The 21,428-nt window shown below is 34.1% G+C and overlaps 1 protein-coding gene across 12 annotated transcripts in view; it reads right to left on the minus strand.

Annotated features, from left to right (window-relative positions):
* The window catches only part of FipoQ (F-box/LRR-repeat protein FipoQ), a 204,306-nt gene that overhangs the window by 12,135 nt on the left and 170,743 nt on the right, over positions 1-21,428 (minus strand). The window contains exons 1-2 of one of the 12 annotated variants that reach the window (XM_068381642.1): positions 9,652-9,680; positions 4,039-4,144 (exon numbers count right to left, since the gene is read on the minus strand). The exons of 8 other annotated variants lie outside the window; for them this stretch is intronic. In XM_068381642.1, coding sequence (XP_068237743.1) covers positions 4,039-4,113 — 75 coding nt within the window. In that variant the 5' untranslated portion in view covers positions 4,114-4,144; positions 9,652-9,680. Of the gene's footprint in view, positions 1-4,038; positions 4,274-9,589; positions 9,609-9,651; positions 9,681-21,428 lie in introns of those variants that run through there. 3 more of the 12 variants (XM_068381639.1, XM_068381643.1, XM_068381640.1) reach the window with 3 other exon arrangements.

Consider the following 21,428-nt stretch of genomic DNA (forward strand, 5'->3'; position numbering starts at 1 on the left):
GTGATATATAAAGGACAAAATCTCATAGAACATAATCCCGCCATGTGAAAAGTAGACAAATACCCACAGAAGGCTACAATAGTAACATTTCTTTATTTATGACATAGCCTAATAGTATACTGTATTTTAATGAGCCACTTCGTGTAATGTGCATATGCGCAACATTAAAGCCTGCCTGACACTTGCGCGCATTTTTGCAACGCAGTGCGTGCCACTTTGTGGCATGCACTGCGTTTTTTCCCGCACTATTCACGACCAGTTCACGACACGTTCACGTATAGTTCACGACAAGTTCATGCCACGTTCACGCCATGGCACGAATTGGAACGCCTAGTTCGCGACAAGTTCACGACACGTTCACTCATCTTTCCGCATCATTCCGCATAGTTCACGCATTGTTCACGCCAGTTCACGAATTGGCCGCTCCATTTAAAAATGGGGCTTCTCCAACCCGAGTACATTCTTGGATTGGCTTCGGAAGAGACAACACTGCTTTCTGTCAGAGACACCATTGCATTGAGGAGAAGAAACGTATCTTTTTCGTTTGTATTTTTTGTTGCCCTTTATTTTTGTTTCAATAAGAAAGCATTTGATTTACATATAAATAGCAGACATAAAATATGTACAAGTATTAAGAAAGCATTTTATTTTAACATTAAAAGCAGCAAACATGAAAAGTTTTTTGGCTGTTGATTTTAAGGTAAGAGAGAAAAAAGTGTGTTGAAATAAGAAATCATTTTATTTTTACATTAAAACAGCAAACAGAAAAAAAATTGTTTTGCTCTTCATTTTAAGGTAATAAAGAAGAATAAGTATGTTGATGAAATAAAACATCATTTTATTTTTACATTCAAACAGCAAACTTAAAAATTTCTTGGGTTTATTTTTCAGTTAATTTTTATTTAAAACAAAAGTTTTGGCTCTTAATTGGTAATAGAGGAAAATAAGTGTGTGCATGAAATAAGACATAATTTTATTTTCACATTAAAACAGCAAATTTAAAAATTTATTAGGTTTATTTTTCTTTCCTTTTCATTAACTTTTTCGTTTCCTTTTTGTTTCTCTTCATTATAAAGTTATAGAAATAGTTTGAAATAAGATATAATTTTTTTTCACATTAAAACAGCAAATATAAAAATTTATTAGGTTTATTTTTCTTTCCTTTTCATCAATTTTTTCGTTTCCTTTTTGTTTCTATTCATTATAAAGTTCACGCCACTTCCCGCATCGTTCACTCCAGTTCACGCCAGTTCCCGCATCGTTCACTTCAGTTCACGCCAGTTCGCGCATCGTTCACGACTATTTTTGGCGTGCCAATGCGTGCCACAAACTTTAAACATTTCAAAGTTATGGGCACGCATGCCACGCATCGTTCCCGCACTATTCACGACAATTTCACGACTCGTTCACGCGAGTTCGCGCATCAATGCGTGCCACGAATGCGTGCAAGTGTCAGGTACCCTTAATATATATTAAAAGATTTTTTTTTACTGATTTTATTTACTCTGCTCTTGAGCTTGCACTGCACTAAGCTGAACCTCCGTTGGCGGCTTTGAGTAGTACAGTGGATAAAAATGCACCAAAATGCTTCTACATTTGTAAAATGTAAATAAAATAACTGGAATAAATCATGTAAATTCCAGATAGGTTCTTTTAATGTAGGCCTATAGCAAAAAAGTAAATGTAGTGCATATTAACATCAACATAAAGTGGCTCATTAATATGCACTATTAAGCCATACATACACAATTTCAAAACTTATTTTTTTTTTTTTTACATTATTATAGCCTACTGTGGGGTTTTCTCCACGATGGATATTGTTGGATTTTCCTGTGAGATAATGTCCTGTGGACTTTTGTCTGTGGGGATTATGTCCTGTAGGTTTTTTTTTTTTTCTGGAAACCGACGGATGTGGTGATAGGGAATATGGGTGTGGTAGAACTCAGAGAAGAGCTACGAATAGAAATGGAAGAAGTTTACTCGAGCGGCCGACCCTGCTATGCAGTGGGACAAATAAGATCGAAAGAAGACTGCTATTTCTCCCCTTATTGCTCTAACCTGCCGATATGAAAATCAGATCATTGTTATAACACACACACACACACACACACACACATATATATATATATATATATATATATATATATATATATATATATATATATATATATATATATATATATATATATGTGTGTGTGTGTGTGTGTGTGTGTGTGTGTGTGTGTCGTATCTTGTAGCAGAAAGACAAATTTCACGCGTTTTGATCGTTTGATTATCAAACCGGAATGAGGCTTTTGTAAAGAAAACGTCCACAGCTTAATTCTCTTTGCGTCATAAAATTCAGGACACAAATTTGGTAAATGAAAATCAACATGCGCTCTTGAATCAGCAATGATTTTTTTATTTTGCCTTGAAATAAATCAAAATATATTTATTAGAGACAAAAAGAGAAATATTAAACCGAGCACTGTAACCATGTTGAGCATAGGCTAAATTGAAATAATAAAAGAATAAACAGTCAACTTAGATAATAGATGCACTGTGCATATGAAAAGATAAGCTTCACTTCATTCACATTTGTATCTGTTTATGTCTATTATGTGTTTTGACAAATTCAAATATGAAAATATTTTTTTCTTCTTATTTACAAAGGTACTATGATGCAAGGGGATTATAACCTTGTCGATGTGCGTCCTCTCTCTCTCTCTCTCTTACACACACACACACACACACACACACTAATAGGATAAATTCTTCACCAGTTCATCGCTTTACATACAACATGTGATATATATAGACACATATTTACAGTATATATATATATATATATATATATATATATATATATATATATATATATATATATATATATATATGTGTGTGTGTGTGTGTGTATACATACACACACACACACACATATATATATATATATATATATATATATATATATATATATATATATATATATATATATATATATATATATATATATATATATACACACGAGCAGTTGGTCATTTTGCTGCAATTAAACGATTTTGGATATAAAACTCACGGGAGGGGGTGTTTTTGGATAGGCCACGTGGCAACACAGGAACTGGAAGCGTCAATATACCATAGCTTGTGTATAGTTTTATTGACTATATACAGTATTTGCAGTCTGTTTTAACATGATTTTTGATAATTGTATAGTTGTAATTCCTTTATATTGATTACAAATTTCAGAATAAAATGTTCTTATATGAAATAAAGATAGAAATAAAAAGGATTGAGCAAAGCACTCTAGTCAAATGAGAGTAGCAATGAACTAACAAATTTTAGGAAAGCGTCAAACAAGTATACATAAACAAAGTTGCGTAAACGATTAGATAAAGAGTTTAGGACATTAGGCCGAGGGAAAATGTTTCTCTCAAGGTAACATGAGCTACACTTTTCTCCCCAAGTATTCACTTGTTCATATACCTGGTAATTCATCACAGGATATGATATAGGGCGAGATATTTTCTTTTGCAGTTGGAGGTAGGCTACATATAACGTGAATAAGGGAGAAGAGGAAGACCATTATGCATTCCTAGAGATATTTTTTATGACAGAAAGGGATTAAGAAAAGTCATCTACACATAAATAGCCGTAAATCATCTTTGGTTGGTAATAGTTACGGTTGAGACGACATATAAGCAGGAATGAGTGATTGAGTTATACGTTAAACACGAGAGAGAGAGAGAGAGAGAGAGAGAGAGAGAGAGAGAGAGAGAGAGAGAGAGAGAGAGACTTGCAATTAGATGGAGATATATAGGTCTAATGAGTATGGTTCTTGATATGGTTAGTTACGATGATAAAGGTGAAATATATATACATATATATATATATATATATATATATATATATATATATATATATATATATATATATATATATATATATATATATATATAACTAATTAAAGAAAGATAGTTACGACAATAAAGGGGAAATATCTTTTTTCATTTAACGAAAGGAAAACAGAGAAGAAAAAAAAATTATATTAAAGAAAGAGACCGTCGTAAATGTTCCTTGGTTGTTGAAGCCAGCGATGAACGCGGCCTCTGTGGGCAGAGCATCCCAACCCGCCATTTATTCGCCTATTTTGATCTTCTCTTCTCCGCTGCAAAGATTTGGGGATTTTTCTCAATTCACGAATAAATAATTCATTTGTGGATTGCTTGATATTTATCACGGATTTATTGTTACATCACTTCACATAATCCATACTCGTTCGAGTTACTTGTTTTCCCTGTAAAAGTCTTTTCTATTGGCGGGGTTCCATGATGGTGGTTCGAGTTTACAAGTATGGTGAATATATATATATATATATATATATATATATATATATATATATATATATATATATATATATATATATATATGTATATATATATATATGTATATATATATATATATATATATATATATATATATATATATATATATATATATATATATATATATATATATATATATATATATATATATATATATATATATATATATATATACACACACACAAGTGTGTGCTAAAGGTTAGAAAATGAAATAAACTTAGCAGTCCTACGTATAGATATATGTACTGTTTACAATATATATATATATATATATATATATATATATATATATATATATATATATATATATATATATATATATATATATATATATATATATATATATATATATGCTAATGGTTGCAAAAGAAAACAAACTGCTGTCCTTCGTATGGATATTCTTGTAGTATGTAGGCTGTTTTTATACATATGTTGGCGGTTGTTTGTAAGTGAACAATATACACGCTCACAAACATCCACCTAGTCGCATACTCAACACTATTTATCCCGCATGTATGCATATATTAGAGTATAACAGTAAATATGTTCAGGCATATTGAATTTGAGCCAAGCAATGAAAAACAGTTAAAGGACAAACTGTTTATTTCAAGTGTCTCCTCCCACGCATCCTCTTGAAGACCTGTCACCTACCTACATTTCAGGTGCTGCCAAAATATATTAATAAATTCCTTAATTAAACTATCGTTTTTCTTAATGGCTATCTTACGGAGGCGCTCGTTACGAAACCGTAGCCTCTTAAACATATGCTCTTACATTATTTACGAATTGCCGGCGAGAGAGAGATATATATAGAGAGAGAGAGCTTAAGAGACCGGGTCTGATAAATTTAGATTTGTAAACAAACGCTTCCTCTTCTCTCTCACTGCAGTCACGACTTGGGGATGGTCTTGGATTCGAAGGTTGTCACCCAAGTGGGATTTTTTTATTTATTATTTGGCAGTTTTCACCCTGATTACTACAAATTTATACCAAGTAGCTGTATTGGTGTCATGTTGACCAACACGTGTGATTCAAATAAAAAGAATTGTTGTGGGAGATGTTTAGGTTATTAGATATTGCCTAGGCTGTAGGAAAAATGCTGGCTTGCTGGTGCTATTTTTGGAGTCAAGATTCGTGGGTTTAACTCCGTAAAATAATTTACATTTGTCATGATAGTTTTGTTGGTTTTACTATTGATATATATATATATATATATATATATATATATATATATATATATATATATATATATATATATATATATATATATATATATATATATATATATATATATATATATATATATTCAACTAATCATAAATTTGGTGAACTTATTAAATTAAATCAGAAAATAATTTTTTCTAAGGGTATATTGAAATTAGGAAATTATTCTGTATTTTTTCATTTTTGCGTAATTTTAGAATTGAATGATGTTCCAATAACTACTAGTTTGAATATTAGCTCTAGAGAATGGAGACAATAAATGTCACCATGAAAAGTTATTATATCCTAACGGAAAAAAAAACCGAATAAAACATAGAAATGTAATCAATAGATAGATAGGGAGTTTATCGTTGTCGTTAATCAGGTACTTGGCCAATATATTTAATTTAGGTCTACTACACCACAGGTCATGGAGTGTAACAATTATGACATTACTTTACTTCTTCAAAATGACATTATAAATTTAATTATGAACTTTATTATTTATTTATTTAATAAATAAAATTAAAACCCCTTCGATTGAATAAAAGTTGACCACGAATCCAATCAATGGTTTTATGTCATGCGGTCAAAACTGTTGCTAACGCCATAGGTGACAAAGTGAGCGATTCCTGAGTTGATTTCTTCCTGTCACATTGATTCGCTAATGCAGGAGGTGGGGCCGGGACCAACATTAACACCTTTTCACGGAACTTTTCTGAACTAAAACTTTTAATTCTAAATGGTAATATACGCAATCATATTGTGACGTCAAGTAGCAAAACGTTTTTTTGTCTTACGTTTAAAGCGTTGATACTGAGGAAATTCAGTTCGGGTAAATGGTTTATAGTTTGGATTGATAACATGATGAATGACTCTCGACATTTTAAATTCGTCAATTTAAGGAGATAAAATAAATTAAATTATTGATATAGAAGTGGCTTGTAGAGAGAGAGAGAGAGAGAGAGAGAGAGAGAGAGAGAGAGAGAGAGAGAGAGAGAGAGAGAGAGAGAGAGAGAGAGAGAGTTAGGTCGCATCAAAATAGATATCTAATGATAAATTTTATTGATCATAGATGATATAGGAATTTCATGATAACGTCTTTCTTACATCGGTTTTGGTTCTTTGGAAATAACGAAGTGTTTGGAAATAAAATTTAATAATTTTGGCTTAAGCAAAGTTGAAAACCTATGTTCAGGATTTCAAATTTATTGCATCTGCAAAAAACGATTAATATATAAGTTAAAGAACTCTAATTATTGCTATGTGTTCATTATTATACGATAGAAAATTTTTGCATCTAAAGATTTCTTTAAAGAGAAATTTTTTGTTGTTGTTTCAATCAAAGTAAGCAAATTCTCACTATTTTACCAAGACAAAAATTGGATTTGAAATGTGACGACCTAAGTTTAAGGTTATACTATAATTGAATCAGATTTAAGGTCATAATATAATTGAACCAAATATAAGGTCATACTATAATTGAACCAGATTTGAGGTCATACTATAATTGCACTAGATTTGAGGTTATACTATTGAACCAGATTTGAGGTCATACTATAATTGAATCAGATTTAAGGTCATACTATGCCTTAACCAGATTTAAGGTCATACTATAATTGAACCAAATTTGAGGTCATACTATAATTGCACCAGATGAGATCACATTATATTAGAACCCGATTTGAGGTCATACTAGTGAATCAGATTTAAGGTCACACTATAATAGAACCAGATTTAAGGTCAATATATAACTGAACCATATTTTAGGTGATACTATAACTGAACCATTTTAGAGGTCATACGATAATGGAACCAGATTTGTGGTCATACTATTGAATCAGATTTAAGGTCACTATAAATGAACCAGATTTAAGGTCATACAGTAATTGAACCAGATTTAAGGTCATACTATAACTGAAACATATTTGAGGTCATTTTATAAATGACCCAGATTTAAGGTCATACTATAATTGAACCACATTTGAGGTCATACAATAATTGAACCAGATTTAAGGTTATACTATAATTGATCGAGATTTAGGGTTATACTATAATTGGACCAGATTTAAGGTCTTACTATAAATGAAACAGATTTGAGTTAAAACTATGATTGAACCCGATTTAAGGTCATATCATAATTGAACCAAATTTAAAGTTGTACTATAATTGAACTAGATTTGAGGTCATAATATAATTGAACCAGTTTTGAGGTCATCCTATAATTGAACCAGTTTTGAGGTCATCCTATAATTGAACCAGTTTTGAGGTCATACTATAATTGAACCAGATTTGAGTTCATACTATAATTGAACCAGGTATGAGGTCATACTATAATTGAATGAAATTTGAGGTCAATCTATGATTGAACCTGATTTAAGATTAAATCGGGTTTGGGGTCATACTATAGTTGAACCAGATTTGTTGACAGTATTTTTACCCAGATTTGAGGTTATAGTATTTTTATATAGATTTGAGGTCATACTTTGATTGAACCAGATTTAAGGTTATACTATAATCGAACCAGATTTAAGGTCATAATTTAATTGAACCATATTTAAGGTCATACTATAATTGAACCAGTTTTGAGGTCATAGTATCTTTTATCCAGATTTAAGGTCTTAATATTTTGTATAGAGATTTGAGATCATACATTGATTGAACTAGATTTAAGGTTATACTATAATCGAACCAGATTTAAGGTCATAATTTAATTGAACCATATTTAAGGTCATACTATAATTGAACCAGTTTTGAGGTCATAGTATCTTTTATCCAGATTTAAGGTCTTAATATTTTGTATAGAGATCTGAGATCATACATTGAATGAACCAGATTTAAGGTCATACTATAATTGAACCATATTTGAGGTCATACTTTAATTGAACCAGATTTAAGGTCGTACTATAATTGAAGCAGTTTTGAGGTCATAGTATTTTTTTATCCAGATTTGAGATCATAGTATAGTTTACCCTAGATTTCTGGGCACGGTATTTTGATTTGAGGTCAATCCTTGATTGAACCACATTTGAGGTCACATTATCTTTTACCCAGATTTAAGGCCATACGATAATTGAACTATTTTTGAGGCCATACTATAACTGAACCAGATATGAGGTCATACTATGATTAAACCAGATTTGAGGTCATTTTATTTTTTACCCAGCTTTAAGGCCATACTATAATTGAAGCAGATTTGAGGCAATACTATAATTGAACCAGATTTGAGGTCAATCTATGATTGAACCAGATTTGAGGTCAATCTATGATTGAATCAGATTTAAGGTCATACTATAATTGGACCAGATTAAGGTCATACTTTAACTGAACCAGATTTGAAATCATATTGATACTGTCCAAAATTTGAGATCAAACTGCTATCAACTCTAATTTCAGGCCATTTTGTTATTCACCAAAATTGGACCCCTGGTGTTATTGTTCCAATTTGGAGGTCATACCTACATTGTCCTGATTTATAGGTCATGCAACTATTGACAATATTTTTTTTTCTTGGGAATTTGTCCTTGAATTACTTGAAAAGTTATTAAGGTAAAACCTAGAAGTTTGAAGACACTGTATTCGATATGGCGAACGAAAGTTCCCAAACACCGCGTAGGTCATTACAAAGCGCCAAGATGGCCCTGGATATATCCTCTCCGTGTGCTCTGTTGATTATTAATATTTCATTATTTCCTTCGTGAGTAGACTAATGAGAAAATTATTTAGTTATAATCAGTTATTATCATTATTTATTCTTTAGCATAACTTGGAAAAATTAGCGAGGTAGTACTGTATCTGTAGGAAAGGTAATAAGAAAACTACATTAACTGATAGCAAACTAAATATCGTAATGGAAATGATTTCTGTATTTGTAAATAATAATCAACACCGTTCAATGTATTGTTCCAGCTAATGTTAATGTAAGTGAAATCGGCCGCCTATGAACCACCATCACGGGATTAATCCCAACAGATTACACATAATGTGAAATGGATTATCGCAGTTCTTTCAGGTCTTCCTATTACTTTCTGTCACTTTCCCCCCCTAATTAAATGGCAAATTCCATCCACAGAGGCGGCACCCTCACCACTGCACAGGCGGACCAAGGACTGACTAAGAAATGAGTTCTAAAACATCGTCAGCTGTTCCGGGGAAGTTCTCGTCTTTTCTTCCTCTAATTATTCTGCTTCTTTGTGGAGCTTTAAACTTTCCCCATAGATAGAGCTAATCTAGACTTATGTCCTCTTTGGGTTGTATCTACCGTATAGACAGTAATATGTAAAGCTGTCAAAGTAAGGAATATTGCCATTATTGCTAGCTTTTATAACCCGGTAGGTTTTTTTCTTCTTTAAAGTTCAGTTTAATCCTTTATAACGCTTTATCGTGACTCCTGTAGCCGCGGGAAAAGTGCCCGAGAGATAGTTGCAAGATGCCGTTAGAATTATCTCCTTCTTCTCGGCTTATTACAAAATTGTAATCAAACGTATTTTTGATCAGTCATGGCGCTAAGTATGACTCCCTGTCAAGGTAAACGTGACAGGTAATAAATCTTGAGGCCCCTCCCTCGTACAGAGGGTAGAATTTATTGACAAACTGGTGACGGTAGGTGTCTAGGGCGGCAGGGCCATCTTCGCGCGTTCAGCTTGTGCCGGAGGTGGCAATACAGCGTTTCCTGAAATAGCACCTCCAACTACATTGGCTTTTAATTAGACCTATGCTTTGGTGAATACTTAGTGGCTTAACTAAAGGTAATACAGATTATGGCTAATACTGTTCGAAGCTAAAAGAAAATTTAACTATAAGTACTATGCTTCGGTTTGTGCCATTAAAAATAGTTCAAAAGCCAAATGTATCAAAATGGAGTAGACTTGCCACATTCAATGTAAGTAACAGAAATTATTTTTCATCTCAAAACAAAATTATTGACACTGCCTAGTTGTATAAACAAAGTTATAGATTTTAATTTCGGGGCATTTCATTCGCAAGTTACCATTTAATATTCCGATTAATTTTTGGGTTGGTTGAACAAATCGTCGTCTCATTGCCGCCTGGTCTAATTTTGTATGAATCTGCATGATGCCATTAGATTGTTTTGAAACTCTCTCTCTCTCTCTCTCTCTCTCTCTCTCTCTCTCTCTCTCTCTCTCTCTCTCTCTCTCTCTCTCTCTCGTTTCACGATTGGACAATGCAGCCTCCAAATGGGTTAACTCTCATGTTTCTTTGTAAATTAACGTGGGAGGGTTGTTAAAAAACATGCCAATTTATTACTGTGTGATGGCCGAAGTTATCAGCAGACCTAGCAATCGTGATTCGAAAGATAATTGAACCTCCCTAACGTATGTGCGAATGTTATATCTTCGGCCTTTATGTTGTAAGAAATCCCTTTATGTGGTTAGGAAATTCGTATGATTGAAGTTGATTTTGGTGGTTCCTTTACCGTGTTAATCATGAGGCCCCTGTTTTCAAAATCAAACCGTTGGAAGTAGGACCATTGGGTGGGTCCTTTTTAGCATCATTATAGAATTCTAAGTAATAGATAACAAAGGGTGTGCTTGATGGCCACCAAAGTAAGTTTAGGATTGTGATATAGTATCTGGTTTTCTTCACTATATGTGTTTTTGGCCCATTACTTTTCATACTATACATACAAGATATGTAGTATAGCTAAAATTAGTGCATATTGCTAACTATGGGGCATGAAGTTGAACCCTAACAAAACTCAAAGTATTAACTGCACATAGTTAAACATACCAAATGAACTTACAGTAAACGTAAGAAATTGCAAAGCTTTTGAGTTGGAATTGAAAAGACGTAGAAAATACTGATCATGGATACAAAGGACGTCATGAACTGTGGCTACGTAAATATACAATCTGTTGGTAATAAAACTATCCAAATTCTAGAATTGATAAACGAGAATTACAGTACTTGCACATACTAACACTATCTGAAACACGGTTGAATAGCTTTGACAATGCTAAGATCACTGAGATGAAGGCCCCCCCCCCCCACACACACACACCACCACACACACACACACACACCACCACACACACACACACACACCACCACACACACACCCTAGCATACATTCTTTCACATCCTGAGAGAGGGTAGGTCTGGTGGGGGTGTCGTACTCTTTATTCATAAAAGTTCTCAAATCTCAAAATGTTAAAAAGAACTAGTGTAACAAGCTTTGAATATATAGGAATAAACATTACGCATAAAACAGAAAAAAGTATCCTTTGTAACAGTCTACAAACCTCCGAGAACAAATGCTACTATCTTCTTTGAAGAATTTAGTCCATTCACTGAGATAATTATCATGGATCAAATTGAATTAGTTATTTGCAGATAATTCAATTTTTGGGTGGATGACGCATCAAATCTTGACGCTTTGGCATTTAGAGAGTTGATGGAATCATATCAATTAGTGAATAATGTCGACTGTACAACTACTTTAACTGGACATACACTGGACCTAGTTTTGAGTGATGGAATGAATAACATTGTAAATGATATAAATGTTGAAGAGAAATGTACCATCTCTTCAGTGCATAAACTTGTTACGTTTAGCCTACCTCTACAGAAACATGCAGTAGTAAAGAAAATAAAATTTAGACATAAATCAATTTTTTTCTTCTACCGCATTTATTGAAGAAGTTACAAAGAAAATAAACGATGCTATCAACATTCCTTTGCTCATGATAATCAACGTTTGCTGGGAGCTATGTGTGATGACTGTCTTACGACCACTTATAATAGAGTGAGTAAAAGTGAATATGATACCATGTGGCCACTAATGGGAAAGACTATAATTGTTAAAGACCAATCTCCTTGGTTTGATGGAGAGACTTTAGTGAAAAAGAAGGAAAAATGACGCAAAGAAAGAAAGTGGAATGGATAAAAAGTGAAAGCACATGGATAGACTACAAAACTACAATATGTCAATATAACTACCTACTAAGAAGGAAAAAAAGTGAATACTATAAGAGAAAATCCGCAAAGCAGCAATAGACATAAATAAGTTATATCGTCTCCTAAATGGTATAATGGGAAATGTAAACGAAAAAAAAGCTACCTGATGGATACAGTGACCAGGAACTAGCAAATAATTTTCTAGTCTTTACAAACAAAATTGAAAATATAAACAGGTCATATGTAGCCTAAATATTCAACAACAGATTAATGATACACCAGATGCACAGATAAAATTATTGAGATTTAACAACATAACACAAGATGACATCACCAGAATTATGAAGAGAGCAAAGAAAACAAACTGTGATCGATCCTATGCCAATATCTGAAGTAACTGGAGAGGGAAACTTTTCTAGTCTAGCCGAAATAATGATGAGAATGGCAAATGCAAGCATTGATGAATGTAAGTTTCCCAAATCTGAGAAAATGGCTATAGTCACACCAGTTTTGAAAAGTGCTCTGGATTACCAGGAATGAAGCTCATATACTGTAGACCTATTTCGAATCTATCCTTTGTTTCAAAATTGCTAGAATACGTAATTCTTGAACAAATAGTCAGTCACTTAGAAGTAATAGACGCTTTGCCAGACAACCAATCTGCTTACAGAAAACTATACTCTACGGAATCAGCCATCTGCTCTGTTGTAAATATGCTGGAAATGATGGATTAAAATAAATGTGGTATTTTTATTACTCGATATTAGTGCTGCTTTTGATACAGCTGTGCGTGAACTGCTACTAAATGATCTAGGTTCATCGGCGTTGAAGATCAAGCTTTCGAATATCTAAAAGACTACTTGGTTGGTAGAAATTACTGTGTACAAATTGGAAGCTCTTATTCATCATATGAGCCTTTAAACAGAGGGGTACCCCAGGGGAGTGTACTTGGCCCAATCTTATTCTGCATCTATATTATAGGCCTATCGAAAATACTACAAAGGTATGGTGTGAAATTCAAACTATTTGCGGAGGACACACAATTTTACTTCTCCATAAATGATATAGACGTCACTACTGAAACTCTAAACCGAATCCTTGATAGTATTAGAGAACGGATGACAATTGAACGACTAAAATTAAATGAGAACAAAACCGAGTTCATTGTGGTGGGAAAAAGAAACACTGAGAAGCTTGGGTGATATTCAAATTAACGTAAATAATGACTCAGTGCCGATATCTAGTATAGTTCGTGATCTAGGCGCATTTCTTGACTGCACCTTGTCTCTCAATACCCAAATAAATTATGTAGTAAAAACTGCTGGTTATCATCCAAGAAATATTGCTTATATAAAAAAGTACCGGGATAAATGTTCCGTAAAGAAACTTGTGATAAATTGTGTGATTACCAGAATTGACTACTGTAACTCCATTTACTATAATCTACCAAAGGTACAACTTAGGAAAATACAAAACATAATAAACAGAGGAGCAAGACTGATAAAAGGTGTCCCACCTAGAGATAGGATCGCCCAATACTAATTGATTCACACTGGCTGCCGATTAAAGCGAAAATTGAAATTAAAATATGTACAATAACCCACCAATTTATCAGAATCGGTCTTCCAAAATATCTAAGAGAATTGCTACATATTGTACAGCCAACAAATCGTCCTAAGCTAAAATAATTATAGATGGTTTCAAACTATCAGAGCCTAGATACATGTCTACTGTAGGATCTAGAGCCTTTAAATATGCGGCCTGAGACTACACAATGGGCTCCAACGAGACATCCGAATAATTGAAGATATTAAGGCTTTCAAGAGGAAGCTGAGAACCATCTTATTCTGCGAGTGTTTTGACATTGCTGATCATACAGTAAGCGAACAATACGCATTGTGAAATGTTAAATGCTCACGAATGAACAACATAAAACAACCATGGAGTTCCTGTAGAGAGTAGGGTTCCCCAGCTGTACAGGATCAGATAAGCAACCCTTAAAGTAAAGTACGGTTGTAAGCGGGGCATGGACAGTGGCCCTCCAACATCCAAATCTTGTCATTGATAATTTTTTTTTAAAACTATACAACTGATTTAAAATTTTTAGGTGTGATTCTTGACTCCAAATTTACTTTTGAGAAACACATTCGGTTAGTTTCTTCTTCAATTGCTCAACATAATTGGTTTATTGAGAAAGTCTCTCAAGATTTTCGGTGATCAACCTATTCTGAAGTGTTTTATTTCTTTCATTCCACCTTTTTTTTTCAAATATTTTTCTCCTGTCTGGCCTTCAGCTGCTAAATCTTATGTTAATATGTTGGAAAAAAATTTACGGTCTATTAAATTTCTTATTCCTTATCCTGTTGTCCCTTTGAATGAGAATCTAGTCAACATAATTGATAGGCGCATCCCTTCTCATGTGCTAAGGTACAGAGTGAAGGACAAACCATGGTTCAATAACGATTGTAGACGTGCTTATTTGGAGAAGCAGGAGGCCTATCATCTTTGAAAGGGTAACAGATCAGATTTGACCTGGAATAACTATACTCAGCTTAGAGCTTTAGGTCAGAGAGATTATGCCTCAACTGAAAAGTAATACAATTTAACCATAAAAGAAACCCTTTCTGGTACAACCCAGAAACATAAATGGTGGTCTACCCTTAAATCTGCACTCTTTGGTGTAGATGTAACAGTTCCTCCTTTGCTTAAACCAGATGGCTCAGTCACTCACTGTCCAAAGGAAAAGGCAACCCTTTTGGCTGATGTTTTTGACAATAAACAGAGTAATGAAAAACTTGAACTTCCTCATTCCTGTTTTCTTGAGGCTAAACTAACTAGATTAGCTTTTTGATGTCGTGAAAATTTGCTCTGTTGATGGACCTTGATGCTTATGGAGATGTAGATGCAAATGGTATTTTTCCTTTGTTTTTTTTTATAAAGACAGCAGATTTCTTAGCTCCAAATTTATCTGTTATTTTGCACAAGTTAGCAAGAAGAGGAGCTTTTAGCACTTGTAGGAGAATTGGTAATGTTACTCCTCAATGTATATGTGTTTGTGGTAGCTCAAGTCCATCTGATTACCGCCCAATTACCATAACTCCCATATTATCTAAAGTTTTTGAAAGTCTTCTGGCAAAACGTCTTAATGGGTTTTCTATTCCTTAGTTTGCAATTTGGTTTTCGTAAATGCCGTGGAACATGTGATGCTCTTCTTACAATCTCCAATGCTTAACAGAAATTCCTTGATTGTGGTCAGGAAGTTCGTATGATTGGCCTTGATTTTAGTGCTGCCTTTGATCGTGTTAATTATGAGGCCCTGTTTTTCAAACTCAAACAGTTGGGAGTGGGTGGGTCGTTTCTTAGCATTATTATTGATTTCTAAGTAATATATCTCAAAGAGTTGTTGTTGATGGACACTATAGTGAGTATAGGAATGTGATATCTGGTGTTTCACAGGGTAGTGTTCTTGGCCCATTACTTTTCATACTATATACACATGACATGTGGTTTGGCCTAGAAAACAAGGTTGTTGCATATGCAGATGATGCTACTCTCTTTGCATCAATTTTATCCCATCAATGTAGATCTTAGGTTGCTGAATCCCTTAATAGAGATCTAGCTAAAGTTAGTGCATGGTGCAAATTATGGAGTATGAAGTTGAATCCTAACAAAACTCAAAGTATGATTGTAAGTAGGTCAAGGACAGTGGCTCCTCAACATCTTGATCTCTTTTTGAGAAAGTCTTTCAAGATTTTTGGTGATCAATCTATTCTGAAGAAGTGTTTTAATTCTTTCATTCTACCTTGTTTCGAGTATTGTTCTCCTGTCTGGTGTTCAGCTGCTGATTCTCATCTTAATTTGTTGGACAGAAACTTACGGTCTATTATATTTAGTATTCCTGATCTAGATATTAATCGTTGGCACCGTCGTTCAATTAGTTCATTAGGCATGTTGCATAAGATTTTTCATAACTCTGACCATCCTTTACATTCAGATCTTCCTGGACAATTCCATCCTGTTCGTAATACTAGGCAGGCAGTTAGTTCTAATAGCTAGGCCTTCTCCATCATGAGGCTAAATGCTACACAGTATTCTAGAAGTTTTATTCCTGATGTGACCAAGTTGTGGAATGATCTTCCTAATCGGGTAGTTGAATTAGTAGAACTTCAAAAGTTCCAAGTTGCAGCAAATATTTTTTGTTGAACAGGCTGACATAAGTCTTTTTATAGTTTATTTATGACATATCTGTTTTGACGTTGTTACTGTTTTTAGAATGATTTATTGTTAATTTGTTCTCATCATTTGTTTATTTCCATATTTCCTTTCCTTATTGGGCTATTTTTCCCTATTAAAGCCCTTGGGCTTATGGCATCTTGCTTTTCCAACTAGAGTTGTAGCTTAGATAATAATAATAATAATAATAATAATAATAATAATAATAATAATAAAAGGTAGCGGATTGGCCAGGGCACCAGCCATCCGTTGAGATACTACCGCTAGAGAGTTATGGAGTCCTTTGACTGACCAGACAGTACTATATTGGATCCTTCTCTCTGGTTATGGTTCATTTTCCCATTTGCATACATCTACACCGTATAGTCTGGCATATTCTTTAGATTCTCCTCTGTCATCATACACCTAACAAGACTGAGATTTCCAAACAATTCTTCTTCACCCAAGGGATTAACTACTGCACTGTAATTGTTCAGTGGCTGCTTTACTCTCGATAAGGGTGAAAGAGGCTGTTTACCTATGATAAGCAGCTCTTCTAGGAGAAGGACACTCCAAAATTAAACCATTGTTCTGTAGTTATGGGTGGTGTGATAGCCTCTGTACCATGGTCTTCACTGTCTTGGGTTAGAGTTCACTTGCCTGAGGGGACACTCAAGCACACTATTCTATCTGGTTTCTCTTTCACTTGTTTTGTTGAAGTTGTTATAGTTTAAATAGGAAATTTTATTTAGATGCTGTTGCTTTTCTTGTAATATTTTCTTTTTCCTTGTTTCCTTTCCTCACTGGGCTATTTTCCCTGTTGGGGCCCCCTGGGCTGATAGCATCCTGTTTTTCCAACTAGGGTTGTAACTTAGCAAGTAATAATAATAATAATAATAATAATAATAATAATAATAATAATAATAATAATCTCTGGCATACTCGTCTCCATGCATGTTGCATAAGATTTTTGATATTCCTGACCATTCTTTACATTCGGATCTTCCCAAACTGTACTATCCTGTACGTAGTTCTAGCTATGCTGTTAACTCTAAGTCATTCGTTCTCCATCATAAGGGTCAATACTACTCAGTATTCTATTATTATTATTATTATTATTATTATTATTATTATTATTATTATTATTATTATTAGCTAAGCTACACCCCAAGCTGGAAAAACACGTTACTATAAGCGTAAGGGTTCCAATAAGGCAAAATAGCCCATTGAGGAAAGGAAATAAGGAAATAAATTTATGTGAGAAGTAATGAACAATTAGAATAAAGTATTTTAAGAACAGTAACAACATTAAAACAGATCTTTCATATGTAAACTATAAGAAGAGACTCATGTCAGTCTGTTCAACATAAAAACATTTGCTATAAGTTTGAACTTTTTGAAGTTCTACCGATTCAACTACCCGATTAGGAAGATCATTCCACAACTTGGTCACAGCTGGAATAAAACTTATAGAATACTGTGCAGTATTGAGCCCCATGATCGAGAAGGCTTGACTATTAGAATCAACTGCATACCTAGTATTACGAACAGGATGGTTCTGTTCGGGATGACCTGAATGTAAAGGATGGTCAGAGTTATGAAAAATCTTATGCAACATGCCTAATGAACTAATTGAACGACGGTGCCAAAGATTAATATGTAGATAAGTAATAAGAAATTTAATACACCGTAAGTTTCTGTCCAACAAATTAAGATGAGAATCAGCAGCTGAAAACCAGACAGGAGAACAATACTCAAAACAAGGTAGAATGAAAGAACTAAAACACTTCTTCAGACTAGATTGGTCACTGAAAATCTTACAAGACTTTCTCAATAAGCCAATTTTTTGTGCAACTAAAGAAGAGGCACGCCTAATGTGTTTCTTAAAAGTAAATTTGCTGTCGAGAATCACACCTAAAATTTTAAGAGTCTTAAAGAATTAAAGAATTATTATCAATGCTGAGATCCTGATGTTGAGGAGAAACTGCGCTTGATCTACTTATAATCATACATTGACTTTTGTTTAACTTGCGCCTTTATTTGCACCATGCAACCAGCAACCTCAGGTCTACATTCAGGAAATGGAATTGATGCGATGAGAGTAGCATCATCTGAATATGCAACAAGCTTATTTTCTATGCCAAACAACACGTCTTGTGTATAAAGTATGAAAACTAATGGGTCAAGAACACTACCCTGATGAACACCAGATATCCCAGTCCTATACTCACTATGGTATCCATCAACAACTCTTTACGACTTATTACTTAAAAAGTACAATAATGATGCTAACAAATGATCTACCCACACCCAACTGTTTGAGTTTGAAAACAAGGACCTCGTGATTAACATGGTCAAAGGAAGCACTAAAATCAAGGCCAATCATACGAACATCCTGACCACAATCAATGAATTTCTGTACAGCATTAGAGATTGTAAGAAGGGCATCACATGCTCTGAGGCCTTTATGAAAGCAAAATTGCAAGCTAGGGAACAGATGATTGCCTTCAGCAAAACCTATTTAGATGTTTTGCCAAAAGACGTTCAAAAACTTTGGGTAATATGAGAGTTATGGAAATTGGGCGGTAATCTGTTAGCCTCGAGCTACCACAAGCACATTTACATAGTGGAGTTAACATTACCAATTTTCTATCAAGTGTTAGAAGTATTATTCCAGCTGTGATAAATTGTGGAATGAATTTCCTAATCAGGCAGTTGAATCGTTTGAACTTCATAAGTTCAAACTTGCAGCGAATGTTTTTATGTTGAACAGGCAGACGAAAGTCTCTCTTCTTAGTTTATACATCGCAGATGTATTTTAACGTTGTTACTGATCTTGAGATATTTTATATTCTATTATGCTCAGACACATTTCTTTTCTGAGCTGCTAATACCAGGTTTGAAGAAGCCCATAATTTTGAAATGTGATGCTATTCCTAGGACCAGAGGAATGGCGGTATACATTAGGGCTGAGTCCTGGTCCTAATAGACTGCTATAAATCTGAATGCCATTACTTTACATTATTTCATTTATTTCCTTTCCTCAATGGGCTATTTTCCCTTGTTGGAGTCTTTGGGCTTATAGCATCCTGTGTTGCCAATTGAGATGTAGTTTAGATAATAATAATAATAATAATAATAATAATAATAATAAGAGGGGCACCCAGTAGAGCGCAGACCTCCGCCACGGCAGTTTATTTCTCGACCTTTGGCTCAACCGTGACCTTTGACCTTAACATGTAATAATTGGTGTGGATTTTCATACACTCAGATATGAACCAAGTCTGAGGTCTCTGTGACAAGGATGTCCAAAAATATAGCTGATTACATGATATGGCCGTTTTGCTCGTCAGTAACCTTGAACTTTGACCTTCCAAAATTTATGGCCGTTTTGCTCGTCAGTAACCTTGAACTTTGACCTTCCAAAATTTAATAATTCCCAGGTCTTTACATAACAGTTTAAAATCCATGAAGGTTTCATTACCTTGTGATTGTAATTGCGGCCGTATGGTTGATGACCGGAATTAGACCTTTTGCTTGACCTTGACCTTGGACTCGACCTTGACCTTAACAATATTAATTGGCGTGGATTTTCATACACTCTAATATGAACCAAGTTTAAAGTCTCTTTGATAAGGATGTCCAAACTTATGGCTGATTATGTGATATGGAGGTTTTGCTAGTCCGTGACCTTGACCTTTGACCTTCCAAAATTTAATCATTTCCAGCTCTTTACATAACAGTTTGAAATCCCTCCAGGTTTCATTACTCTAGGATTAAAATTGTGGTCATTTGGTTGATGACCAGAATTTGACCTTTTGCTTGACCTTGATCTTGTACTCGACCTTGACCTTAACATGTATTAATTTGCGTGGATTTTCATACACTCTGGTATGAATTAAGTTTGAAGTCTCTGTGACAAGGATGTCCAAACTTGTGGCTGATTACGTGATATGGACGCTTTGCTCGTCTGTGACCTTGACCTTTGACCTTCCAAAATTTAATAATTTCCAGCTCTTTACATAACAGTTTAAAATCCATGAAGGTTTCATTACTGTATGATTGAAATTGTGGCCATATAGTCGATGACCAGAATTTGACCTTTTGCATGACCTTGACCTTGGACTTTACTTTCGATCTTAATATGTACTAATTGGTGTGGATTTTCATACATTCTAATATGAATCAAGTTTGAAGTCTCTGTTACAAGGGTGTCCAAACTTATGGCTGATTACGTGATATGAACGTTTTGCTTGTCCGTGACTTTGACCTTTGACCTTTCAAAATTTAATAATTTCCAGCTCTTTACATAACAGTTTAAAATCCATGCAAGTTTCATTACTCTACGATTAAAATTGTGGCCGTGTGGTTGAGGACTGAATTTGACCTTTTGTTTGCTCTTGACCTGGGACTCGACCTTGACCTTTGACCTTAGCATGTATTAAATGGCATTGATTTTCCTACACTCAAATATGAACCAAGTTTGAAGTCTGTGACAACGATGTCCAAACTTATAGCTCATTAAGTGAATTGGACATTTTGCTTGACCTTTGAGCTTGACCTTCGACCTTGACCTTCCAAAATTTAATCTTTGCCAGCTTTTTTACATAACAGTTAATCCCTGCAAGTTTCATTACTTAACGATTAGAATTGTGGCCTGGAAGGTGTTCACTGATAAACACACACAAACAAACACGCAAACACACAAACAGGGGGTAAAACATAAAAGTCCTT

This window comes from Palaemon carinicauda, chromosome 10 (genome assembly GCF_036898095.1).
Source record: "Palaemon carinicauda isolate YSFRI2023 chromosome 10, ASM3689809v2, whole genome shotgun sequence".
Classification (NCBI taxonomy): Eukaryota; Metazoa; Arthropoda; class Malacostraca; order Decapoda; family Palaemonidae; genus Palaemon; species Palaemon carinicauda.